General features: G+C 40.5%; 1 protein-coding gene across 8 annotated transcripts in view; it reads right to left on the bottom strand.

Annotated features, from left to right (window-relative positions):
• The window catches only part of SOX6 (SRY-box transcription factor 6), a 528,984-nt gene that overhangs the window by 58,974 nt on the left and 443,374 nt on the right, over positions 1-26,636 (bottom strand). For all 8 annotated transcript variants that reach the window (XM_080912300.1, XM_080912306.1, XM_080912305.1 and 5 more), the window contains exons 10-12: positions 16,117-16,266; positions 10,917-11,100; positions 8,114-8,298 (exon numbers count right to left, since the gene is read on the bottom strand). In XM_080912300.1, the coding sequence (XP_080768426.1) occupies positions 8,114-8,298; positions 10,917-11,100; positions 16,117-16,266 (519 nt within the window). The remainder of the gene's footprint in view (positions 1-8,113; positions 8,299-10,916; positions 11,101-16,116; positions 16,267-26,636) is intronic.

Raw genomic sequence — 26,636 nt, 5'->3', positions numbered from 1 at the left:
AGGTATATATATATATATATATATATATATATATATATATATCTCATATACTAAACATGCATGTGTAGCATATATCATATGAGTGTGGGTCACTATTGCAAGGATTATAATGTAACAGAAGAGAACTAGACTAAAGTCATACTATATAAACTTGAGAGTCACTATCATTGTTACCTTAGGCAATTAATGATGTGGTTTTCCCCCTTAATTCCAAAAGAATTAACCTCAAAACTCTACTTAATGCTAAATACTTATGACACTTTGATGTATGAGGGTTTTAAAACTAAGGTGCATGTAATTCAAGCATCAATGCAGATAGGTGTATGGTACAGGCTGGAATAGCTCACAATCCTGCTCTTAAACTTCATGGGCCCTTTTAGAGGAGCCAGTATGCCAAAATTCTTTCCATAGTCATACTGAGACATTATTTGTTTATTTCATTTTGTTTCTCTATTATACAAATAATTGTGCTTAAAATGTTATATGCCTGGGACAAAATTTTAGTGACAAGGTAGAGAAGAGAGCCCGATTTTCCAAAATGGGTCAGGCACTAAAGGGGTCTGTAAAAATTAAAAACAAAGTTGACCGCATGATATTTTTGCTTTATGGAGCATAGCTAGTGTTCAAAATGTTGCTAACATTGATATTTAATTAATTTGTGATTGTTTTAAATAGGTATCCTAATGTTTCACTTTTAATATCTAATACGATGGATGTAGGTTGTTATCATCCATGTAGCATAGCTCATACACATTCAAAGTCTTTCAAGTCTTTGATAATTTTCAGGAATGTAGAAGGGCCTTGAGACCTTAAGAGCTGAGGATACCCTGTCAGTAGAAAGATTAGACCTAGAAGGATAAAGGCTTTAAAAGTGGCTGCCCTGGGGGGGGGGGCTAATTAATACATGGGTTCTATATGTTGTCCAGATACCAGCTCCTCCAGATGCTGGGCACAAAACTCCTACCTGACTTGGCTGAGTCTTCACACATTCACTAGAAGAAGTGATAACTGGATTCTGGATTTTGATCTAAATACTTGTAAACAAAACTGAAAGCTTCCTATCTGCTTCAAACCTTCACCTCTGTCCTTAAAAAGCATCTTGAATCCTGAAAGCCTGTACCAGTCCTCACCATTCTTTCCAGTGAGAGTGCAGAGGAAATAAGAAACACAACCAAGTAAGTTTTTTTTAAATGAATTAAGCCTTAAACCAGTAGCTAGGCAACCAATGAAATAGCCCTGACAACAGCGAAGAAAGAAGGTAAAGGTTGCATTCAGCCAGAGTCTACACACAGCACACAGAGCTGCCCAGTGCTACTGGTTCAAATGTATTTAATAAACCCTCAAGCTCTCTTCTAATTGTATAGAGCTTCCGACTCATGTACATTCTTCAAGTCTAACTATAAATGTTTATCTCAAAAAGTGTGCAGGAACACATGTGCTTATGTAGCAAGCTCCTGATAGTAGCATGTTCACTAAAATGGATGTCTGGAGCTTTGATATACACCTTGGTTTAATTTCTAAGTAAGGCTGCCCTCTCTGTCTCCTGGAGGTATGGGAAACGAACAAGATGATAGAGAGAAGGTGTGCCGAGGTAAAGTGGTCTTAACTGGTCTTTGCTTTCCCACCTAAGAAACGGGGACAGCAAAGTCCATATCCTCGACAGGTCGAGAGAGACACTGTATAGGTAATATTTTTGGAGCATAAAGTATTTTTAAAGTATTGTTTATCATGTTGAAAGTATCACACAATGTCTTTTGAACTGACTGCTGCTCTTCTCTGCAAACAAAGATGATCACAGAATTTGCCCCTTCCTGAAATCTCCACTGTGGTCTACATTTCCCCATAGTATATTTTTGGGAGCAAAGAAAACAGAGGAAACACTGCAACAGATCATGCCAGTCACACTGCAAAGACAATAATTCCAATCAATTGGTTCTGCATACACTTGATTTGAAAACAGTAAAATCCCACTGGTCTATGTAAGGAGTCATTCCGTGGCTGGCTAGATAATTTGCTCTCAGCCCCATTCCAGTTACTGTTGTAAGGCCGCATACCTAGTCATGCAACAGTCAATATCTGAAGCTGTGACAACTGAACATGAGCAACAGCATCTGCTTCCTGCTTCCCTTCCCCAGTTAGAGAGGAAGCTTTATACACTGTGGTGCTGATGGGCTAAGCTGTGCAAAGGATCTATGCTTGGAAAAATGCAATGGTGGCTTTTAAGAAACTAGCAGCCAGTTTACAATGTGCCTTTGTGAGGAGCTTATCATGGTCTTATTTCGTTTGACTGGGGAAAAGAACCATTTGAGCATGAGTAATGCATAACGCTATCAAATACTAGTAAATATTTGTTAAAAGAAAGCATTATTAAAGTCTATTTAATCAGAAGAAAGCTCTCCAGCCAACAGCAGGTCACATTTGAATGTTGGTATTGTGTTGACTATACCCAGATTCTAGCAGGTAACTAGTGTATGAAGCTTCCCCAAGGGTCAGCAAGAAGGCTTGGCAGGTAACTTGTCAGAAAGGAAGTCAGAAAGGTAAAGCGATTTACTTACATGAGAGTGTCAGAAACATGACAGGGAGAACAGAGACCCATGATGAATCAGCATGGAGAACAAGCTGTCCTGTCCCTCACTTGTAGCAAACATGGAGATCTGAGCTTAGTCTCCATAATCCACACTAAGGTAGGAGGGAACTGACTCCACAGAGTTGTCCTCTGATTTCCACACAACCACACATGCACATCCCATAAAATAATAGATATGCTTTTATAGTTTTTAAAGTCCCTTTGGATATAACAGCAAAGTGAACAGGGTGAATTTGTGAGCAGCTGCCTGTTAGGGTCTTCCAAGCCTTCACACTCTGTAGCCACCACTGTCCCTGAGGTACAGCAGTTCCACCATGAATCACTAAAGCATATCAGAGAGGGAGAACAAAATTAGTAGAGTTGACACACTACAGTTTGAAAGTGAAAAAGAAGCTGATACTATTTGAGCATCTTCCATGCGAGATGCATCTTCTTACACTATTCCTCAGACAATCCTTTAAGGAAAAGAGTCTCACCTTTATGTCATGACTCTGACCATTGGAAGTCAGAAAGGTAAAGTGGTTTACTTACATCAGAGTGTCAGAAACGTGACAGGGAGAACAGACCCATGATGCATCATCATGGAGACCAAGCTGTCCTGTCCCTCATCTACTGTATGGCCTTACTCAGCGACTTTCTCCCTCCTCCCTCCGTGTGTGTGTGTGTGTGTGTGTGTGTGTGTGTGTGTGTGTGTGTGGAGAGAGAGAGGGGGAAGGAGAGGGAGAGAGAGGGAGAGAGAGAGAGAGAGAGAGAGAGAGAGAGAGAGAGAGAGAGAGAGAGAGAGAGAGAGAGAGAACTGTATCACTCAACCTTCTGTTTATGGATCCAGAGGCAAAGAATAGCCTGGCAAGGACAAGGCATTGTGGAGACAGAAAGCAGGAAGCTCACACACTTCTGTGTCTAGCTTTTCCTATTCCATCAAAGGTTTGAGACAGTCAGTATACAAGCTCTGTTGTGTATCCCACGCTTGAAACTATCACAGAAAGTTCCTAACTGAATCAGATACAATTCGCGGTGTGGAAATAGTAACTTGGGATGAGAAGCACCAAGACTTCAATCCATTTTTGTTCTAAGTTCCAGCTGTCAGGAAGCACCTTCCATTCTCTGGGGCTATTTCTTCTCTATCACCAGTAGTCACTACCAGATAGATGTAATGTTCCCTCCCCTTCCATCACGCAAGGGGGTTGGTGGTGGTGGTGGTTGAGTGGTTTGGTTTTATAGGATTTCGGCAAACCCAGGACCATGAACAGGCTAAGCAAGAGGTCCACCACAAAGTTCCATCCTCTCTTCTGTACTTTCAGTCACAGTCCATGTACTTCAGATGAAGGTAAAGTGTGGTCTTTGTTGCACTGTAGCTCGTTTTGACATCTGCAGAGGGCCAAAATATTTCTCAAGCAGTGCCCTGAGGGAGTGGTGGCCCAGGCCACATGTGTATGCCTGTACTGCCTGCCCATTTTTGACCTGTGACCTAACAAGATGCCTACACAAGAACATTTTCCAGTCAGTTACTGAGTCAGACCATTCATGAATGCCTCACTACGCTCTTAGCCAGATGCCCTGAGCATAGTTAGCTCTAGGACATTTAAAAGCAGAGTGGTTGAAATTCCGCAGTGTATTTTCAAAACAAAAATACTTAGAATTATCAGAACAATACAGTGTGGTAAGGAATTCACCATAATATGATCTAATCGCATTAGTGCTCCAGCACAGATGGGGCCGGCTGGTGTTCTTGGTGGGAAAAGCTAACCTAGGATAGAGACTCAGTCTTCAGATGGCAGGATGCTCACAGTGTGTGTGTGTGTGTGTGTGTGTGTGTGTGTGTGTGTGTGTGTGTGAAGGGGGAGTGAGTACACAGACACTCTTAGAGATGATGGTGCAGAAGAGATCCTGGGGTGCCGTTACAGTCTATTGTCCCCACAATCTATGTATTTAGCAGACCCTGAACACCCTGCAACAGCTCCAGAGATATTCCACTGGGGCTGTTCTGACAGATCAAATCAGTGATGTTTTGGCAAAACATAGATTTGCTCAATAAAGTGAAACAGATCATGGATAAATACGTATTCATATGGACACACATGTGAGTCTGTTTATGGAAACACAGCTTTTATGTTCCTGGGCCATAAATGTTAGTCCACCCTAGTTATACAAACAGCATCTGTTTAATGACACCTAGAGTGATAAAGTAACAAGCAATAGTAGACACTGGTATATGATTCTTCATCCCCTCTAGCTCCAGAAGGTTCTATCTATCCCATTTGGCCTTATTTCAGCTAAAGGCATTCACTGCAGGTCAAATCCTCTTTTCAGGGCAGCTTCATGCAAGGACTGACTGTCACTAATACACAAAACACATTCTCCTCTCTAAATATAGAGCAATTCTCAATACCTGTGGGGTTCTGGAGCTAATGGAGGAGTTGCTGGTGGAGGTACAGTACCACCATTTTCTCATCCAGTCCTGCTTTGTCCCTGTCCCTCCTATAGACAGCAGTTTTGGAAAGTAACCCCCGACACACACATATACACACCTGCCACTAACATCCAGCGAATGGCTTGCTTCCCAGGGAGCCCAGGTGTGTGCTACATTCTTTTGTAAAGAATGTTCAAGTGCTAGAGAGAAGTATGCCTAGTCAATAATAAGGCTCGTGACAGCAGTGCCATAAAACTTATCCAAACCTGCGATGTAGGGTCCAAAGAACAAATTCCTGAGTCTAGTTTAAAGGTCTTTATATTTAAAGAAAATTGGGCCAGTAGCTCAAAGGTGGCAATTTTGAAGTCAGAGAGTAAACCGGATTTGTCCCAGTCCACTTTCTAGTCTTATTGAATATTACATACTTATCCTTTTTGTTTAAAAGAAAAGGTGAACATGAACAGTGGTGCTGCTATGGAAGGGACATCCCAAATTTAGGATGGAGATCTGAGTCATAAGAGAACCAAAGCTGCCTTCCCTTCGGCAGCTCCGGATGGGTCCCTTGATGCATTCCTCTAACAGAAAAGGGCCCACCAAGCACAAAAATTCCCTCTAGAGACCAACCAAGCCCACATCACATAAACCATCCCAAGCCAGAGGTCCGAGATTCTGTAAGTGCTAATCAACATACACAGCATCCCTAAAGAGCATGGCTTCCAGTGTCCCAAATTCAACCCTAGTAAAGTTATCTACTGACACAATGAGACCCTTCAGCCAAGAAACCAGAGCTTCCTGGTTCTATGAAAACCACTATGTCGCTTACCTTGAGGGACTCAGTTCTGTTAAACACATTATATTTTGGGTTGTAGTTATCAGTGTGTTCAAAATCAACCTCACTTATCATTTTCCTCTCATACCTTCTCATGTAGTTTCCTTTTTCATTTTTAATTTCAGATCTCTTCTTCCCAAATGAATTAAGAAAAGTCAATGGGAAATAAAAATTGAGCTTTGGAACTTGAAGCGCATTGTGCCCATATTTGACCTTCACATAGTAACTTCATAAGATGCAAGATAGTAATTTATAAATTTATGATCCTATGGGTAGGTGTGTTGCCTGAGTTTATGTATGGTGTACCAGACACTGTAGGATGCTAATGGCAGCCATAGTACAACAAGAACTCGGGGGGGGGGGAATCACATCTTTATTAGGCTTTGGGAGACCAGCTCTCTGAGGTTAATCTAGCCCACATGAGGCTTCCAGTGTCCCATCATATTCCCAGCCCTCTTAGTGCCATCCTACCCTGCACCCCAGATGTCTCCTGATATGGCCCAAGAGTACAGCAGTAAAGTCAAGAGGTTGGGAATGAGCTATCCATTTGCATCCTGTGTAAAGGGTCACGTTGTTTCCTTAAGGGAAAAGTCTCAACCTTATGCAGCTGAGAATGTGGCCTTATTTTGAAGTAGAGCTTTTATAGATGTTTTTAAGTTAGTTTTAGGTAAGGTCACAATGGGTTAGAAAGTAGACATGGAAGACAGAGGCATATAGAAAAGACAGGAGGAACCTGAGGCAGAGCTGACACAAGCCAGGGTTCTTACAATTAGAGGCAGGGGAGGACATGCCAGAGAGCTGCTGAGAGCTCGGCTTCTAACACCATCTGGGGACTGGCCAGCAGAGCCACGGAGCTGAAGTCCCTGCCTCTCTACACAGCCAATGTAGCCTCACTTAGGAAAGGGTTACACCTGTGTTCCCAGATGGCCACGCCACACTCGGAAAACCAGATAGCAGCACACACTCCCAACTTCTTCCAGGGCAAATAGAAAAACCGTGCAAGGAACTAGGGAAACCACAAACCTTTGTCCTATTGGGCAAACTCTGCCCCTGTGTCCTCACTCCAGTTAGTGAGGATTGAAACAAAGGGTGACATTCCTGGCCTGAGCTCAGCAGCCTGCAGTTTCAGCTTACTGAATAAACACACATAGTGTTTTAACATTTACTTAACTACTATTACTATTGTCTATCACAGAATTTATCTGTCCGTCTACAGGAGTCCCATATTTAAAAGTAAACAAAAATTTTCTCATAATTTCGTGCCCAGCAAGTATTTGTGTGTATAAAAGGAATGAGTTGTCTTCTCAAGCACACTCCTCCAAGTCACCCCATTTCTACACTACTTCAGGATTTGGTCTCCTGTATGTCAGTCAGATCTCATTTGTACCCCAAACAGATCCAGTGTGGGATGACCTAAAGAGACTTCCCAGAACCCACCAGATCTGACATACTTTTCCCAGACTATGACTTTACTTCATTCCCTCTGCTGTTCCTTCCCCTATGACAGTCTGACCACACTGGTCTTTACACCCATAGCTCTCCCTGTCTCAAGTATCTTTCATCCTGTTCCTGCGGCTGCACCATGGCTTCCTCCAGGTCTCTACCCTGAGTCATAGGCCCAGACAGTCCTTACTACAACTGGCTTCTTCCCTCTAACTTCCCTCTCGGCTCCCAGACATGTATTAACTCTGCCTTGTTTCCTTGCTCTCCTCTTCACGGACTCGTTCCCCTGTCAGCGTGTGCTCTGTGTAGCTCAGGCCCTCGCTCCGGGCTCCACTCTGATATACGAGTCTATCTCCGAACAGGTATTACATAAGTAATTTATTGGATCAAAATGATATAAAATCAAATACAGTTTAAAATGTGCTTGTTTTTTTTTTTTTTTTTTTTTTTTTTTACTTTTTGATGGAGAGGATAGCATTAAATTTAATGGTGAGCAACAATTCACTTAACTGTCATTGAGAGCTTATGTTTGTATTCTTTTAAACATTCTTACACTCTATTTTCATTCCAATTGAATAATTTACTGTCTTTATTAGAAAGCTCCTAAGTATTTCAGAATGGGACAGAAAGACAGCAACAGGAAGGTAGGATGGATACCTGGGAGGCAACTTAAGTGCCAACCAGCAGGAATGTGACCATGTGACACAGGACAATAAGTTATAAGGTGGCCCTCAAGCTGGAAGCCCAGTTCCTTGGTAGCAAGTTAGGACCTAAAAGCCTAAAGAAAGAGAGATGAAGGTGAGCTGCTGGGCCTGTTATGCCGTGGAGAGGGATGTGGGGTTACCTTCTCATTCCTGCAGTTGCTCAGCCCCATGTTGTTCATGGAGGACATTTTCCCATCAACTCCGTGTGGCTGCTGTTGCTGCTCCCTCTGGATCTGTTCTCGCATCTTCCGAGCCTCCTGAATGGCTTTCATCACTGTGTCCTGGTCCCCAAACAGGGCAGGAGAGTTGAGACTGGACAGTATATCTGCATACACAGGGTGCATTATTAGAGGTGTGTGGGGACACAGTCTCTCAAGTGCTGGCTGTGATCCACTCCCCAGGGTAACTGCATTCTCTGAACAAGGAAGGGGCACATTTGTTATTAAAAACTACAACACTAGTTAGAGAACAGAAAGTCAAATTAACAAAGCTGTACAAGTTTACGGTGCAGTTAGCCTCTGGAGGATACCCCAACACTCCAGGCTGTGTGGTTTTTTTCTACCCTCTCACTGGTCCTAGGTTACAATCTTGTATGTACAGGGCAGAGTATTTGCCCTGCTTTTGCCTACAGTATTAATTCCAGTCCTAGGTCTACTGGGAGGGAAACTGCTTTCATGTGTCTATAATTTATGTACAATCTTGCTGATCTGTGGGGGAGGGACAAACCAGGGGATAGACAGAGAGGCAGCTGAGATTTCTGTCTGGATTGTATGTTTATTTGGTGTGCTATATGTGTAGGAAAGCAGTTTGAAGCTCAACAGAAGGAGAACTAAGAGGGTATATGTGCACTATGGTGTCATCTGTGTGTGTGTATTATGTGTCTGCTGCAGGAGTGAGGGGGTGGGAAGGGACGCCCCGCGCTCTCCCTTCTCCAAGAGCTGGCTGGTTAATGAAGCAGTCTTCTTATCCTGCTGCCTAGGTTATTTACCAAGAGGATGACAACCCTGCCCCACCCCCAGCTTGGACACCCACTGATCTCCCCAGTCCCTGCTCCTGACAGGGAAGCAGCATGTGTGACGATGGCTTTCACATGAGCACAAGTCCTAAAATCAAGTAAGAATAAACATTTCCCTTCATTATATTCCGTGTAACCTGGGGTGGGGGGATGAAATGGGAACTAATTTTCCTCTATGCCTTCCAGTTTTCTCAGCTTAAATGGATATTTTGAGTCAGTTTATCTATTTTGAGACAGAGGGCAATTATTTGATTATGGATATATTTTAGCTGCTGTTGTGCATTTGATAGAATCTACTTATGTGAGGCCCTTTGTATTTCACCACACGTGTATGAGAGGCATGTATGCATATACTCACACACCTCGAAGAGAGAGGAACAGGGAAACCAGACTACAATCAAGCTCATATGACATGCCTTGTATGTGCAATGTGTATACACATATATATGTATATATAAATATACATATATATGTACATATACACACATATACATATGCATATACATATACCTATACAAAGAAAATGTTGCAAAAAGTTCTAAAAACTGGGTATGAAAATTTTTTTAAAGTCAGTAACCTTATTATAAAATATGTTTAAAACATTTTCTTTTGTTTGGAAGTTTGCTGATTAAAATAAAAGACCACTTTTATGGAATATTATTTGCACAAGACAACAGCTGATGCTTTAACTCCTGCTCATCTGGCTTCTGACCTAACACGCTGCAGCAGGGCCTGAGACATACCAGCTCTGTCTCTGTCACTTTGGATACACAGCCCAGTCTGTTAGTACTTTCCAAACAAGACATGAAAGTGGACAGCACTAATCCACTTCAAGGAACAGGTCACTGTTTTCCTTATGTTGGTTCTCTTTTCTCATCTCCCAACTCCCAAAAGACCAGCCAAAAGAAATAGTTCATGTTAATGTGTTGGATGTGTCTCCCTGTCCTCTCCCTGAGTGGTCCTTATAGAGTATAAGACACTGTAGCCCTTAGAAGAGGAACCTCACAGGAAATCTGAACAGGCTGTTGTCCACATCCTAATGTCCCAAGTGTCAGTGGCAACACTACATCTTACTGAGTCACACTCAGCCCAGTTGAGTGTACCTCTAACTGTGAGCTTCTGTGAGCTTCCTGAGTCAGAGAGTTCTAAGAGAGTGGCCTGGATACTAGTCCTGGTTCTGCCAGTCCCCAGTTACAGGTCTTGGCACAGTCATTCTACCTGTAAGAACTACACTACCTTTATTTGAAAATCAGAAGATGTGAAGTGTATAGTAAGAATCTCCTTAATACTTTGCTTTGTTCCTGCTGACAAGTGCCTTCCTGTCTTTGTTTCATTCTACTTAAGTGTGTGAGCCTTCTGGGATCCACCTATCATTGTCTTTCAAACTGAAGACTGCAAGACCCTGTCAGAAGGACTCTTCTCTTCTGGCCTTACAGTATCCCACAAGCTACACAATACCATTGACCTTCAGGCTTTAGGAAATACAAGATCACTCCAGGCACTATCTTTTTGGTTCAGATGTGTCCTTGTAAAACCCACTTTCGAACAGGGGCATGAAAATAACTCCAAGTCCTTGAAAATGCATATCAGAGGGCAAGAAAGAAAAGGCACATTGTGACACAGCTTCTTGCATGAAGCCAGTTCTTGATGCCTTTACAAAATTACTTCAGGGAAAAACTGACAAAACCCAGACCTGACCCACCCCGCAAGTGTCTGATGGCCAGAATCCACTATCATCCAAAACAAAACAGAATTGAATGCTAACAGGACCTGTGACAATTTCTAAAAGTTCTAGTTGCCCAAGATACTAAGTTGGATCTGCTTCCATGGGAAGAACAATGCTGTCCTTCACAAGGAAGTTGAAACCCAGGCCTAGCAGGCACTAGCCCAGTTGCTTTCTCTCCATTTCACAGGTCTCTTCCATTTACCTAAAGAGGATCCTCTCCCCAGGCTTCCTCCAATGGGGCTGGGGATGCTGCTTTTGTTTGGCAGGTTGACAGGGCTGGTTTTGCTGGCTGGGAAGAGGCTCTGGGTGGGAGATGTTGGGGACTTCACAGGCTCTGCTGTCTTAGGCCTGGATGAGAGATTCAGCGGCTGGGCTGTTGTTTCATCCTACAAGAGTTTAACATAAATAATTATTTAAAAAAAGACAAATGAAGCACATTATCACTTAGTAAGCCACAGTTATTTTACACCTTCGAGACAATGCCACGTTCTCCTACAATAATAACAAAAGAAGCTAATTATCTACCTCCTTGAAGATTCATCGGAAGGAACCTCATTAATTTCCCTGTGTTATGCTTCTATTTACATTAACTGTGTAGTTGGATCATTCTTTTTGCCAAATTAAAATCTGAATTAGCTCACATTACAGCTTAATTTCCTAATGTGTTTTCAGGGATCTAAATTAACCTAGGGCATTTACAAAGAATTATTTAAAATTTCAGTAGCTCTGTAGTGCTTTTGTGTTAGTGTCTCTGAAAAGTTCCTGTGACTATAAATAGTCCCCACAGCTAATTTTTTAATATATATTTTAAATCAAACAATTCCAAGTACTTTAGGATGGAAACATGGAAAGCCTGCTCTCCAGGGCCCCTGCCCTCAGAGCCCCATGCCACACCACAGGCTGCTCTGTGGCTTTCTGGGTGTGGGCGCTCTCGTGGTTCATATTCTGGTCTCTATTCATGTTTAAAATTAATTTTTGTGAAGAGTAAGCATACATTATAATTATGTTTTACATGCTATGCTATATGCAATTTATTTTTCATGCTTAAAGTGATGTCTTGTTATAGTTTTTGCTACATATATTTATGGAATGCCTATTTTAAGATCCATATCCTTACACACCAAGCCCAGTATTTTCATCTCTGGCTTGGAACTCTGAGTTAGCCAGTGGCTTGAAAGTTAAATGACTTGTTTTCATTTTGTCCCATTTATCCAACCATCAAAGGGCTACAGACAACATTTCTCTCATTTCACATATTTAAATATGTGATTTAAAGGTTCAATATTAAGATCTGCATTATTGCATTCTGAAGCAGAATCATCAGCAAATGTCAGATTCCATTTCACTTGTTTTCAGTGACATTATGGAAAATACACAACAGAATCTGATAACAGAACATTCTCTCCCAGGGTAAACATGTGACCTCTGAGGCTGAGTTCTACATCTATAAAAAGACAGCCATATACTAAGGGATGTCAACCAACAGCCATGCCAGAGAATGACAGTGGAGGGGGAGGAGAAAGGAGGGACAGGAACACTGACCAGGCACTAGGCAAGATACTGGGCATCTGTAGTGCATTAGCCACTGAGCCACTGATGCCCCTGGAGTATGAGCTGTTATTTCTCAAAATCAACAAATGAAGAGATGAAAATCTAAATAATCAAAAGCCCCTTCTCAAGGCTGGATAAGGAAAGAAAAAACTGAAACTAACTTACTGGACTCCAAATTTCACGCCCCTCTCCTTTCGCCCAAATGACCAGCAAAAATGATCATTTGTCTCTCTATGTCTGTTTGAGTTGTTTTGATGTTGTTGTGTTTGGTAACAATAGGAAACAAGTGCTTGGTCCACTCTGTGTTGCAATGCACTTTAATCTATATTTAGTATAGGGCATGTTCTGGGGAAACATGATTACATCCACTATGAATGTCAAAATACTCTGATGAACTAAATTAACTTGCTCCTTTTTGCCCTTGACTCAAAGGATACTTAAACTAGTCCCTCCCTTCACTCATATTGGAATCATAACAATTCATATACTAAGAATTTTGCTCATGTTCTTTATGCTTCTTTTATTTGGGGTTTGCTGATCTTCTAAAGTGTCCCAGTTTAGAGTGTTAGGTGAAACCCTTTCTTCCCGTTGTGTGAGTTAGCCCATCTGAGTGCTCCCTCCATTCCACTTCGAGTTGTTTTGTTCTGTCTTCTATTCCGAGTTTTTTCCTGCCTCGGCTCTGAACTGTTCCCAGTCCCTCCAGCAACTGCCCATCTGCACACTGCACTCACCATTGCAGGCGACTGGTTTCACTGCTGGGCTTTGTCTTATTATATTCACCTTTTCTTTGATTTTCTTGAAAATATGGGCTTTACAACATCTTTTTCGGTTTTAAATATGCTCCAATTTACTATTTATAATTCAAACTTTATATCAAGAATTTATCCATTGTAAATCATGATAGAGGGACAGGATCAAGTTTACTTCCCCAGATTAAGAACTCACTGTCAGGACTCAGGGCAGACTATTAGACAGTGCTCTACAAGGATTCATGCAAGGAGCCTGGGAAAGTGATTCCGGAAAGAAGTGAAGTATAGACTGGCCCTACCTCACTGTCTACAAGGAGTTTCTGGGAAGTGGTACAGGGAATGAGGTAGCCTCCCTGAGTAGAGAGTTTAGAGTTTACGATTGCTAATGTAGACATAACTTCTCAGGGGTACCAAAGAGAAATGCTAAGGAAGTACAAAAGACTGGACTGCATGCTTGGTTGAGCACTGAGCAGGAAATGCATGTGCGAAGGGAGTGGGTGAAATGACTGTGTGTTCATAAAGGACTGGGAATGGCTTACCCTCACATAGACATAGTGCAAAGGTCCCTTGATGTACATACAGGGCAGTAAGTAAAGTCCCGAGGAGGCTGTTGCCTTATCCTGGGGCTGAACCACCTCGAGATTTCTGGTTGTTTTGAACTTAACAAATACAAAAAGTATATCCAGAGAGGATCCAAAAGTTCTGGTCTCAGAAAAGATTTCAGATATTTAAAAAGGAGCCAAAACCGTGAAATTCAAAATATGTAGCATCTATTCAATAACTATGAGCTTACGCAGAAACATGTTAATATGAATAAAGAAGAGGAAAATACAACAGCTTTCAAACGGACATCAGAATGACACGGATAATAGAGTTAGATAAGACAGAAAAACGAAAACAGCAACTTATACTAGGCTAGGATGCAGGCAGACCATGTTACCAGTCTAGAATCTACAATTGGAGAGGACATTTATGTTCTTCCTATCTAAGAACAGCGACATTTTGTGACATTTTAGTAGGGCTAATTGCATGCCTCCCTCCACTCAGTCTACAATAGCATAAGGCATTTGTCAGAGGACAGGCTGGAGGGACTGAGTGCCTTGCCAGGTTGAGAAGGCCTTTGCTGTATATAGAGCTGATATATGGTGCTCACAGCCCAGCTCAATGATTCTCAGTCTGGTATGGAGTACGTAAGCAGACACTTCTATTCCAACACTGAAACTACCTTCATGACCACCAGCTCCTGGATTACAGTGACAAACTCTTGATAGATATAAACCCCCTGTTTATCTTTGTCACCTTAACAAATCTTTATGTGCCATGTTTCACTATACAATACATAATCATGCTTTATATCATGAGAATCATGACATATCTAGATGATCAAATCTTTAAAGTCAGCAGACTGAGTTTATTCTCAGAAGTTCTTCAGTAATAGGAACATTCAATTTAAATGCTCACTTTATATTTTGGTCTATATATTTCTGCTCACATACATAATATATGATCTAAGAAGTATAAGAAATGGGCCCTTTGTTGCTAACATAAAATAGTCAAGTCAAACCACACAGAACTCTTATGCCTAAGAATTTGCATGTGGTCAAGTGAGTAATAAAATCTGTTGGCCCACAAAGCTGGAATGGTAAAAGCAGATAGAAACTTGAATTTAGCCAGGGAACATTTACTCATCTAGTAAAGGCTTGGTTTGGTGCAGTTCCAGTTGGCCAACTTAAATTACAAAATGACTTTTTCACATTAAAATATTTAATACCCAAATAGCCTGAGTTGCGGTGTTTCAATATTCTTTCTCTAACAACTACGAAGACACTTATTCCTTGTTTGAGCTGCTATGCTATGATTTGTATTCACAAATAAGCTTTTGGAACATAAAATAATATGTTTCCACAAGCTTATACTTTCTGTGTTAATTTTTATAGCGCAAGAGTTCTAACAATTAAGTGTAATGTCACCTTATTTCTCTAAAAAAATGTAAAAGAAAGGGTGACATTAAGTTTATCTTGGGAACAGAGCAGAAACAGGCTGCCTTGAGGATGGTCATGGTTTTGGTCTTCAATAGTTGAAGTCCATTATATTTTTGTGGGCTTTCTGAAATCTCTACATTGCTATCTGAAAATTTACCAGAACGAAGCAGCTTCAGTGACTACGGAACACCCAGCAGTGATGCTGGTTCATCTCCGTTGTTTTCTATGTGAAGATTCAAAAGCTGCCCAGACCCCTCCAGTGCAATGCTTCTGATGTGTTACAGTCAAGTATCCACACTTTGCACAACTCTCCAAGGCTCCGGCCAATTACACACAACAATTATTTCTCCAAACAGTGTGAATTTATTAACTTGATATTGAACACAGATACAGTCCCTCAAGCCAACTTATATTTTGTATATGCATCACACATTTGAAATGGCTGACCATTTCTCTTGTCACCAAGTATCCCTCAGGTGACCAGTTTGAGGACATAGAAAAATCAGTTAAGAAAACCATGTATCAACACTCCTCCCATAACTGTAAAAGCACATTTAATCCCTTATAATGACACAACATCAAAAGTACCATCAGCCAGTGATCCCCTATTCCTCAGCTCCTTGGGACAGCCACGCCTGAGACAGCCCTGCACCAGACTGCCAAGTCCACCATCAGGATTCCTTTGATCCTCATTCAACACTAAGGATTCTAGGTCCTACTCTGATACTGAGGGGGGCTTCCCACCTGTTTAAGAAACAGTGTTGCAAGTCTTTGACCTGTTTAAGAAACAGTGTTGCAAGTCTTTGACAAAGACTGACAATACAAGCACAGCCATTCCTGCCAGTGAACATTAAAAAAGGAAAGCCAGACTCTGAAGGGAGAGATTTTTTGAGGAGTAAGTTTTTGGAGTTCGGTAAGCATTTCACAATATAGCACCATTGTTATCAAAAGGGAAACACCTGTTTCTCAATGCTCAATCATGGCATCCCCATAAAGAGGTACATTTGGGGATCTTTTATGTTGCTGTGTTCCTGCTGCTTACTCCCAGCATGGCCTGGTTCACTACCTTTCTTACACAGCTATTTTCCAAACCACTTCCACAATCCTGCAAAGTAAGTACCTTAACTTGAGTTACAGGGCTGGTCCCTCTCTTTTCATTTTTTATCCCAGTAGGTGAGACTGCCCCTGCCGAGTTTGGTGGCTGTGGAGTTGATGGCATCTTTGCTCCAGGTGACACCTGCATGCTGGCCAGCTGAGCGGCATAGAGCTGCTGCAAAACAGAGAAGGCGAATGAATGTTGGTCTCATTAAGTAGAGCTGAAACAGGTTCAAAAAAATCCTTACCATATTGTCAGATCTCACAACCCTGTTGTTTCTCTCTCTTTTTTAAAGAAGAAAATAAGAAAAGCCAAGTAACTCAGAAAGGAAGAGTGCTAGAATGAGAAAGATGGTGCTGAGGCTGTTCCAGCAGTGACATAGGGAGGAGACTGGTCTCTCTACTATTCAGTCGATTTAGCTGCACTAATTGGCTAAGCAATCTCTGAGGTTCTTTCTAAAGCCTGAAATTACTATATAATGTTCTTAAATGTCCAGTGTCCACTCGTGGACTAAGAAACTAACCCGAGCTTCCCTGAGGAACCTTACCATCCTTCTCTGGGGACTCAGATCCTTCTTGGGGATCAGTGCTACCTCTAAGCCCCCTGAATCTGGCAGCAGCCACTTCCCTCTCAGGATCTTATCTCTAGGCACCATCTAACAGTCTTTGGCAGGGTATTGACAGATTGGTAGCCATAAAAACAAAAGGTCAAGCTTTTTTTTCTGGCCCTAGGACTGAATGAGGAAATGCCCCCTCTCCTTTGGCTTGGGACTGCAGGTTCATCTCCTTATATTTCCACAGTTTCCCAGCCACATGTGCTTTCATGCGTCCCTCCAATTGCTTAATGCTAACATCACAAAGTTAAGCTAGACTCACTATTCCACTCTACTTTGCTACTTTGGCACTATTCATAGCTTAATTCCCTCTCTCTCTCTCTCTCTCTCTCTCTCTCTCTCTCTCTCTCTCTCTCTCGATAAATAAGAATTGAATTTAGGTCTTCAGGCTTGCTAGGTAAACACCACTGAGCTATATACCCAGACTTCATTTATTTTGAGACAGGGTAACAATAAATTGTCCAGACTAGACTTAAACTCACTCTGAAAGCCAGACATAACTTGTACTTGTGATCTGCCTATCTCAGCCTTCCATTTTCTTAGGACTACATGCATTAGATAGAGCAATAATTTTTCTCTTTAATGTTTTATTTTGTTAGATTTAGTATTTGTATTTTTTATTATTTTATCTTTCATTTCTCTCCTTTTGGTTTCTGTAACGATCACTGGGTAATTCCCAGACTCTCCAAAAGACCAAGAAAACTCAACACAATACAGTTGACTATATAGCTAATCTCCATATTCCTTAGAGATACCCTCTTAGGATTCTCTACACTCTTGCTCCAGTCTGAACTAGTTTATTCATTAGACCTGTGCTACATAGAATTCCTCTTTGTGTCTCCTATATTGGATTCTGTTTTCTGTCTGTCATGAATTCCTCTCTGTGAGTTAATTGTCTTATTTTGGGTAGTAAATACCCTCCAGGAAATACTTGAGAAAGTGCCTATGAGGTTAGTTTTTTTTTTTTTTTTTTTTTTTTTTTTTAGGAACTAATGATTCAGAAAACTGTTATTATTATATTCCCTTGATATAGAATTCTAAGTTAAAAATTACTCCTAGAATTCCAAGGACAATGACTTACTGTCCTTTACCTCTTTTTCCAAAGGAAGTCTGATGTCATTCTGAAGTTAGATTCATCATATAAAATTAGTTGTCTCTTGAGATAACATTGACTTCTTCCTTTTATAACAACTGTAGGGATTTCACCCTCAGGTCTATCTGCCTGTTGCCTTGGCCCTCACTGGTCTGGATCCCAGCCCATCTAATGTATAAAACCATGTGTTTCAACTCTAGGCAATGATCTGAGCTTTCCCATCAATTCATACTAATAAATGTTAGGCATGCTCATGGACCCTAGTTTTTCCTTCTACCGCCTACTCTTCAACATATTACTCTACTCTATTACAGATTATTTTTATCAATTTTAAGGGGTCTGTGAATTTTCCTAAGTTTCTGCTGTCAAATTTTAAGGATCCTTTTATTCCCTAGCTGCTTTTATGAAGCATTTTGATCACTTTTCTGTTGGGTAATGTTAATGATGGCTTTTAATTTGTTTTCTTTTTCTGTTCTCTGCATTGATTTATCTCTTTTAATCTTTTGAACACTTTCTCATTAGGGGCTCTCTAAAGTCTCTGGTGATGGTGACCAATATATAAGTGACATCACCAGAAGGCAAGTGGGAATTCTAAGTGTGGGGAGGAAATATTGAATGACAGACTTCCTTATAAAAGATGATGCACAAAGTAGGATTCTTCTTGGGGAATCCAAAGTGTCAATACTCATATTGTTTCCCTTATGCTGGGTCATATTCTTAGAGGGATATCCCCAAATTCTGTCTTGGCTGGAAAATTTATTTGAATGCCATTATTATATCTGATGTCCCAAGATTAAAAATGAACAACAAAAAACTATTAATAGATTCTCAAGAGTCTCTTAGTCCCTTTCTAGATCGTGTGCTGCTAGTGATAGGTAAGATGAAGCAGTGTGGATATTCATGTATGAGGCTGAGGTACCATCTTTTATTGATTTTAACTGGCCATCTTGTTGACCATTCTTCTTCTATGTCTGTCTTCTATGACACAGCACCTTTTCTTTTCTGATGACAGTTTTAACTCTAGTATCAATTTCTATGTCCCCCTACTTATAATTCTCTCTCTTTCTACCTGTACTCAAAGGATGCTGCTTCCTATCTTTAGCTGTCCCTGTATTAGAACTTATGTAAGACTGGTAATACATGAATATGTTAATTTGCTGTGGTAACCCACAGTCAGATATCCCAATCTTAACACTGTTGATTCTTAAAAACATCATTCAAATATTTTCTTTTCTATCTATAATCAAGATTAAGTCATTACCTTGATGGTCAGATTCCTATCATAATGGAAAGCTTCCTAGTTCATCAACTACAGAGAAAATAGCCCAAACTTGGCCACATTAGTAAAAGAGAAAAAACAGGTGGTTTGTGTATAATTTCAAGCATTACTATCATTCAGATGGACAAATAAAAAAAATTACAGTAATCAAAAACAGACCTTTCAGCACATGTAATTAAATGAAAGCTTAATAAAGAATAATTTGCAAGAGCCAGATGTGCCTATGTCATGATTGTTGCTTTCTTTGGAACAATTTTTCTAATATAACAAGCCTCTAAAGAAATTAAAGTTTCTTAATTCCGTATGCAATGACTCAGAGGCAAGAAAAATTCAAAAGTAAGAGTCAAACCGCTATAATTTAGGTGAAGGAAAGGCTGTGGTTTTGTTCCTTTTTTACTTTGATAGATCTTTTCCTTTTGAAACCCAGCAAGGCTGAGCATGCAGCTCACTTGGTAGTGTGCTCACATAGAAAGCACAAAGCTCTGGGTCTCTTTCCAACACTGCACGAACCAGGTATGGTAGCATAATGTAATCCCAGGACTTGGGAAGTGGAGACAGAAAGATCAGAAGTTCAAGGTTATCCTTCCATACATATCAAGTCTGAGATCAGTCTGAACTATAGGGGACCATAGCAAGAAAAGAAAGAAAGAAAGAAAGAAAGAAAGAAAGAAAGAAAGAAAGAAAGAAAGAACACAAAAAGTTGGTAGGAGACATAAATATCTCCTATGGAACTTCTGCCTGGACTAAGGCACTGAAGCTTGATAGAATTAATATGAATAAAGGTAGCTACAAACAGAATGCATTGGTTAGTTTTGGGAGATATAACCTATAACTAAATTTTAATGAGTCATTAAGTCTTAGAGACACAGTCCTTAGAAATAATCTATTTCTCATACAAAGGAAGTTTATTTTGTTTTAATCTTTCAAGGAGCTAATGAAGAATAAAAAAACATGTCTTTAGAAATAAGTTTATATTTTAAATATCTGACTCAATTCAATGATCCTTCAGATTTACTGGATGGCATAGTCAACATTTAGAATAGAGTAGCATTAATTGTTTTCTCTAAAGTTATGATAATCATTTCACACTCCTATCCAGCAAGGTCTATATAAAATTTTCAGGATACCATAAATTCGTCCTGCTCAGAACTGGTTTCTTGAAAGTTATGACTCCTGATGCATTGCAAGCAGGTAGAAGAGCCACAAGTGAAGTGGACAGCAAGATTGATTGTAAAACTTAATACAACAAGCCTTGAGATTAAAAAAAGAAGAAGAAAATGGAATACAACAAAAGTAAGCTACTATAATACATTCTACCTAATTGGAGAATTTGTATTTGATTTAGACAATAAGAATGCTATTAATCAAATAGGCATACATTTACAAAACAAAACTGAGCTTAATGTATTCCATTTGCAAAGTTCTGTACCAGGAGTAGGGGATCCAAAGTCTTGGACCAATATTCAGCCCTGGAGGTATGAAATAGAGATTCCCAACCCTTAACTGACAGCTTTCTTGGGGTGTCTGTCACTTTTGAATCATGTGTTCAGTCAGTTACTATCCATGATAGACTGTAAACTTCTGAAGACATGTGGGATCTAATGTGAGCATGCCTCACACTAATGACAGCAGCTTGGGACTAACAGGTGCCCAAGGAGTGGTTATGAATTAACATACTACACAGATCATTGTACAGTAGAAGAGGGTCTACAAACAAGACAGAGTCATACTCCGTTATATTTATTATAGCTCATGAGAATTGTGTTGAATTCTAAAAAAAATCAAATCAAAGGAGTATACACTCAATCTTTGCTAAATTACATTGTTTCTCATGCATAGTGGGGGAGGAGGGAAAAGAAAGGAAACAGAGTGTAAGTCACATAGTATGAAGATGTGCCAGTGAAACCTATTATTTCATATACTAACCTAAAAATTAACTACAACATAAATTTTAAGAATTATTGTGATAACACATTTACCAGGTGTCGAGTAACCGCTAGTGCAGTGGTGTGTGCTCGAGCTTCACACACAAAGTCTAAGCATAAGCAAGGGATAGCATCAGGCGTTTCTTTTTGGTGTGTTTACAAAAAGCTCTAACATTTTCCTGATACTGCATCTTCTTTGGAAGAATATAAAAATACTAGTTATTCTAATGACATAGCTTTAGTTAGAAAATCTCTCTGCAGACCAGAGGATTAGGAAGGAAAAAGGTCAAACTCTGATTATGTAGCTCATAGGCTTTATAAAAGCTTCACTCTATGCGAAATTCTCAGACCAGAGTACACAGTCTGGAGATGATCATGAGCAATGATTCCTAACCACAGCTGAGGTCTGAGAAATCAGCAACACGGAAAAGTAGACAACAGGCTTAGTAAAAGTCCCATAAACATTTCAATTTGGTGAACACTTTTGTAAATGCAGATTTTTTTTTCACTTTAGTTTTTTAAAATTATAGTGATTGTCTGGGATATGGAACTGCCGTTTTAATATATGATACACACAAAAGAAATGCACATAAATTTGAGCTTAGTTGAATTTTTAAAATGATAAAACCCCTTATATTTTTCAGTGCATTAAGAAATCATTTTTTAACCTTATTGCTAATAGTGTTTCACCTCACGAGCAGAGGCTTAAACAATGCACGTAGCACTGGAACTTGGGAAGAGGAACAATGACACACAGAGACCGGAAGGGGTCCTAGCCTGATGTCTTCATTCTACTGGTCAACTGAGGTTCTAAGGAGCTCAAGGTGTTTCCCAAGATCAATTATTTATTACTGGACGCAGAGGAACCTTCTAGCTCTCACTTTGTTACCAGAAAGTCACTGGAAATAGAAACTGGGTTATACTCAATCTCTGCAGCTTTCGAATACCGTTCCAGCACTGATGACTTGTTCATTGACTAAGCTTTACTCTATACTTATAAAGTAAGTCCTGCCTTAATCACGGGAAGTGCATCAACAAGACCCTCTAAAAGGACACTCCATTTAGTGAGGAACTGACAGTGTACAGCTGCCTAGACAGTGCTTATAAAGTTATAGCCAGAAACCTCTGAGAAACACAAGAAGAGAGTGTCAAGAAACTCACTAAATACGGTACTGGACACTGTCTGAAGGGTCAGCAACAGCTTCTCCACGGAAGATATAGCGGACGTGAGTAAGAAGCCTTTCCTGGTGAAAGCTTGGCAGAAAGCCCCCGAGAATGAAAACCTCGAGGGTTCCGGCTCTGAGGTAGACACAGAGGCAAGGTTGTCAGGGCTGCTGAGTGCACGGAAACTGACAGATGAGGCTGGCCGTGCAGATGGCTGCAGTGCGTGTCCGTTTGTAACCACCACCACCACACAATATGAGTGGGCTGATGAAGAAATGAAAGCAACATATTTCACACAGTTCTGAAGGCAAGGATCTGGTAGGGGCCTGCTTACTTCTAGAAGAGTCTTCCCACTTTTACCTTTTATGATAGAACATGTAAGTGGTCTCTTTGAGGCTCCTTTTTTGAGGGCTCCATACTCATGGGCCATTCTTCTCCTGCAGGTTTGTTTTCTGACATCACCAGGTGGGGACCCCAGCTTTCAGCATAGGGCTTTTGTGGGAACATAAATATCTGACCCAGCGCTAGGCTACATCCATAATCCTAGAACTTATCCGTAAAGACAGTCACTTAGAAAGAAAAGTTAACGGAAACCAGGAAGCACTGCATCTTCTCTATGCTATTACGACTCAAAACCTTTAAAATAAACAGACTAAGAAAGTCCTCTGAAAACTGACAAACCTACAAATTACATACCTCTAACACCGCTCTCAGGAGTTTGGGTCTTGGACCAGCCTGAGGAAGATCTTTCTCAGCTTTGTATCCCAGTGACACTTTCATAACCAGGTCTGCACAGACTCAGCACAGGGCAGGGGTTCTGTCAGTCTAACTCAGTTTTAAGGCAAATATGCTTGAGAGTCTTCTGGGACCCATACTGGCTACATTGTGTTAGAGCAATGCCATAGCACCCATGTGTATGTGTGTGTGTGTGTGTGTGTGTGTGTGTGTGTGTGGAGAGAGAGAGAGAGAGAGAGAGAGAGAGAGACCCACACCTTGGACCAAACAACCAAAGTGATGCCAAGTTATGATTGGCAGCATGATGAATCTACATTTATCATATTGAAAACCCATGTTTTCCTTGTATTGTCTCATGTAAGTTCACCAGTAAAGAATGACACAGAGAAAGGGTACATGGCCTTTTTCATCCATAATCATATAATGTTTACATAACTATTTTTCTCATCACCTGGTGATCATTCCCATTCATCCACAGTGTAATTCAGCAACCACTAAACTAAGGTACTGTACTAAATATTTAAATTTATTATTTAATTTAATCTTTACTATAATTACATAAGAAAAAATAGTTAGCAACAGTCTTTCCCATTTTTTAAACCAAATTGTTTAAAATAACTAAACAGTGATACACAGTGAAACCCATGTCTGGTTCCTAGATAAAAGAGATTCTGATGTGGCCCTTGTTCTGAGTTCTCAATCAGCATAGTACAACTTCAGATGACTGATACTATTCATTCTAAATGGCATTTCACAATCATAATTTTACAATCATAATATCATAAATAGTGAAAGGAAAGTTACCACTAGCTATCATATAGTTAATCTTCGACCAATCTGAGCCAGAGTAAAAGACCTAGAACACCAGTTTTCAGATTGCAGAGCAGAGATCAGAACAATGGGAATATGGTTAGACAAGAGGACTCCATAGACAGAGAAAAGGCCCCCAGTATGTTCCAGCAAATAGAAAATCAACACAAAAACCACACAATAACTTTCCACATTCTGAATTCTCTTTGGAACAGATTCTCCATGCATGTCATTTTATCTAATAAGGACATAGAGTGGCCTGCCCATGACTTTCTCAAAAGAAAAACAAAATATTCCTCAAGCATAAGTTGGCTATTGGGAGCAATAGGCAATGCACTGTTCACCAAAGCCGGATGGCAGCTTTACTACCGACAGATTCGGCTCTTACTCTCATATCTATCCCCACTAACGTCAGAGAGCCCAGGGTCTAGTGCTGCCCAGGCTAACAGGCCCTACTATGCTGTGTCACATACTGCTCACGGGGACAACAGAAGTTGGAAGTAACAAGCCAGGTAAGAAAGGAAAGCATCCTGAAGGAAGTGACATTATTTACTTGGCTGATGCCCCAAGCCTAGCTCAGCTCTCCAGGGATGCCCTGGGTTCCTCTGCCTACCCAGGAAGCTATGCTGCAAAACTGGACAAGCTCGGCTGTGAAGAGGTAGAAACAGAGGCATGTAATTAAGAAGCCTGATTTAGTGCTTGTTTAGCAGAGAGGAAAATATGTCAGTACTAGCCATTCCAGACTGAAGGAGAGGTGAGGAGGGAGTTTAAAAATAATTACTTGAAAGGTTTACAAATACTTTTACTTCTCATAAACCTTCAATGTCAACAGAACGATCCAGGAAATACAGCTGTGGTTTTCTGGAAGGGTAGAACTTAAGTCCCTGTTTTCAACACAGAAGGCACTTGTGTGGCTAGTCCATTAATATTTGAGGCCAAAGGAGCCTGCCTGAGGGGATAGAAGGTAAGAGAAGAAATAGAGAAGGCAGGCGCTTTCATTCTATGTATGAGTTCACTGCCAAGACTGTCTTGCTTTCCTGCACATTTTTATCCTGCACTTTCTTTTTTTTTTTCAATTTTTTATCAAACTATAATTACACCATTTTCTCCCTTATACCATCCAACCCCTTTTACAACCTTCCCCAGCTCCTTTTCAAATTCATGACCTCTTTTTCTTTAATGATTATTGGTGTGCATGTATGTATGTATGTGAGAATGAACATGGACATACAAGCTGCTGAATCTGTTTAGTTCTTTTGTATGTCTATGTTTTTCAGGGCTGATCACGTGGTATTAAATAACCATTTAAAGGGCTCATCTCTGGGTGGGGGTGTGGCTAGTTTCCCTTCTCTTGGTAGTTATTAACTGCCTATAGATCTTCAACTGGGGTGGCGGCCTAGGAGATGACCTCCATCCTACCTATCTTTGAAAATCAAAATGCCCTTTCTCTGGAACCCTTTCCTCCCTCTTTCTTAGTTTCTCAACCCTCTAGCTTCATGGACTTTGGGACTTTCATTTAATATTCTCCATACCTTCCGTTTCACTAAAGTTTGAGTGTGTTAAGAAGTGAAAGACAGGGACTTCTTCAATATGCTTTCCTGATACATACGACAATGCCTGGTACTTAATAGCAGTCCTGTTCACACTGGCCATTAACTCTCTTCATTTCTGTTCTGTGCCATCTTCTTAGAGTTCATATCATTTCTTCCAACAGTCTTTTCCTCCCCCAAACAAATCTCAAAGGTAGAGGTCATCTTTGGTTCTGTTGTCCTGAAGTTCTGGACACAGGGTTCACTATGTGATACACTTTGATCTTTCACACAGAAACGCTGGGCGGCGTGCTATTGGCAGGATGTCTGTGAATATAATCATCTGGTACATGAGAGGATAAATGTGGTCTGCTTTAAAATACTAGCTGGCACGCAGTAGGAAGAGCAAAACCCGGAGCTTAGGGCCGTGGCCTTCTCCAGTCACCTTTACGTGCGCTTACACCTCTGTGTTCGCTGTTCCCATGGGGAATAGGCTACAGACAGAATTTGTACATTTTATCAAAAATAAATTTGTCTTCAAAATAATTGAGAGCTAATCTGTGGGTACCCAGAAATGACTTATTTTGAAAAACTTTTAAAAAAATATTTGTTTTTAAATGTACATATTTAAAAGTGCCACCACAGTAATTAGGTTAAGGTAATTATAATCATGTTAAGGTATTTTTGGATTTTTTAAAGTAAAGTGTATGCAATTAGAGATAAAAGGAGTAAAAATGTATCTTAGGTAAGAGTAGACCTGAGGGTTTTCTTGGACTTTTTATAAGAGCCCAAAGCAAGATAGAACAAGTTTAGCCACTGTAAGCCAGTGAGAGCCAGTGAGAGCCAGTGAGAGCCAGTGAGAGCCAGTGAGAGCCAGTGAGAACCACTGAGAACTAGGACCTGGCATTTGATTCACTACTTCTTGCAGACAGATCATGAAGAACAATAAAGGACATAAATGCAAAGAAAAGTATCCCTACTTGAGGTTCCCTTGCCCAGTACTCAAGCATTCAGTAACTTGGTCCTCTGCATGACTCACAGCAGACAGGGCAGGGAATGCGATAGCTATGGAGAGACTATAGAGAGGCTAAAGACATGCCTTTGAAAGCCAGACTCCATCATATGGCAGAACTTCCAATCCTCTGCTACAGAAATGATCTGTTGAGATTCATTCTCCAATTGCACTGATTACATTGGACTACAGTTTAAGAGTAGTTCTTTGCCTGATAATGCTGCATGCTGGAATTTGCTACAAATAAGCAAAATTATATTTTTCTCTCTCTTCCCCCTTCTCTCTCTCTCTCTCTCTCTCTCTCTCTCTCTCTCTCTCTCTCTCTCTCTCTGTGTGTGTGTATGTGTGTTCTGAGTGTCCTTTCTTTCACAGCATTAAAGAAAA

Source organism: Micromys minutus (genome assembly GCF_963924665.1).
Source record: "Micromys minutus genome assembly, chromosome: 2".
NCBI classification, from domain to species: Eukaryota; Metazoa; Chordata; class Mammalia; order Rodentia; family Muridae; genus Micromys; species Micromys minutus.
The sequence above is the reverse complement of the archived record's forward strand: the minus strand, read 5'-3'. Positions and strand labels throughout refer to the sequence as shown.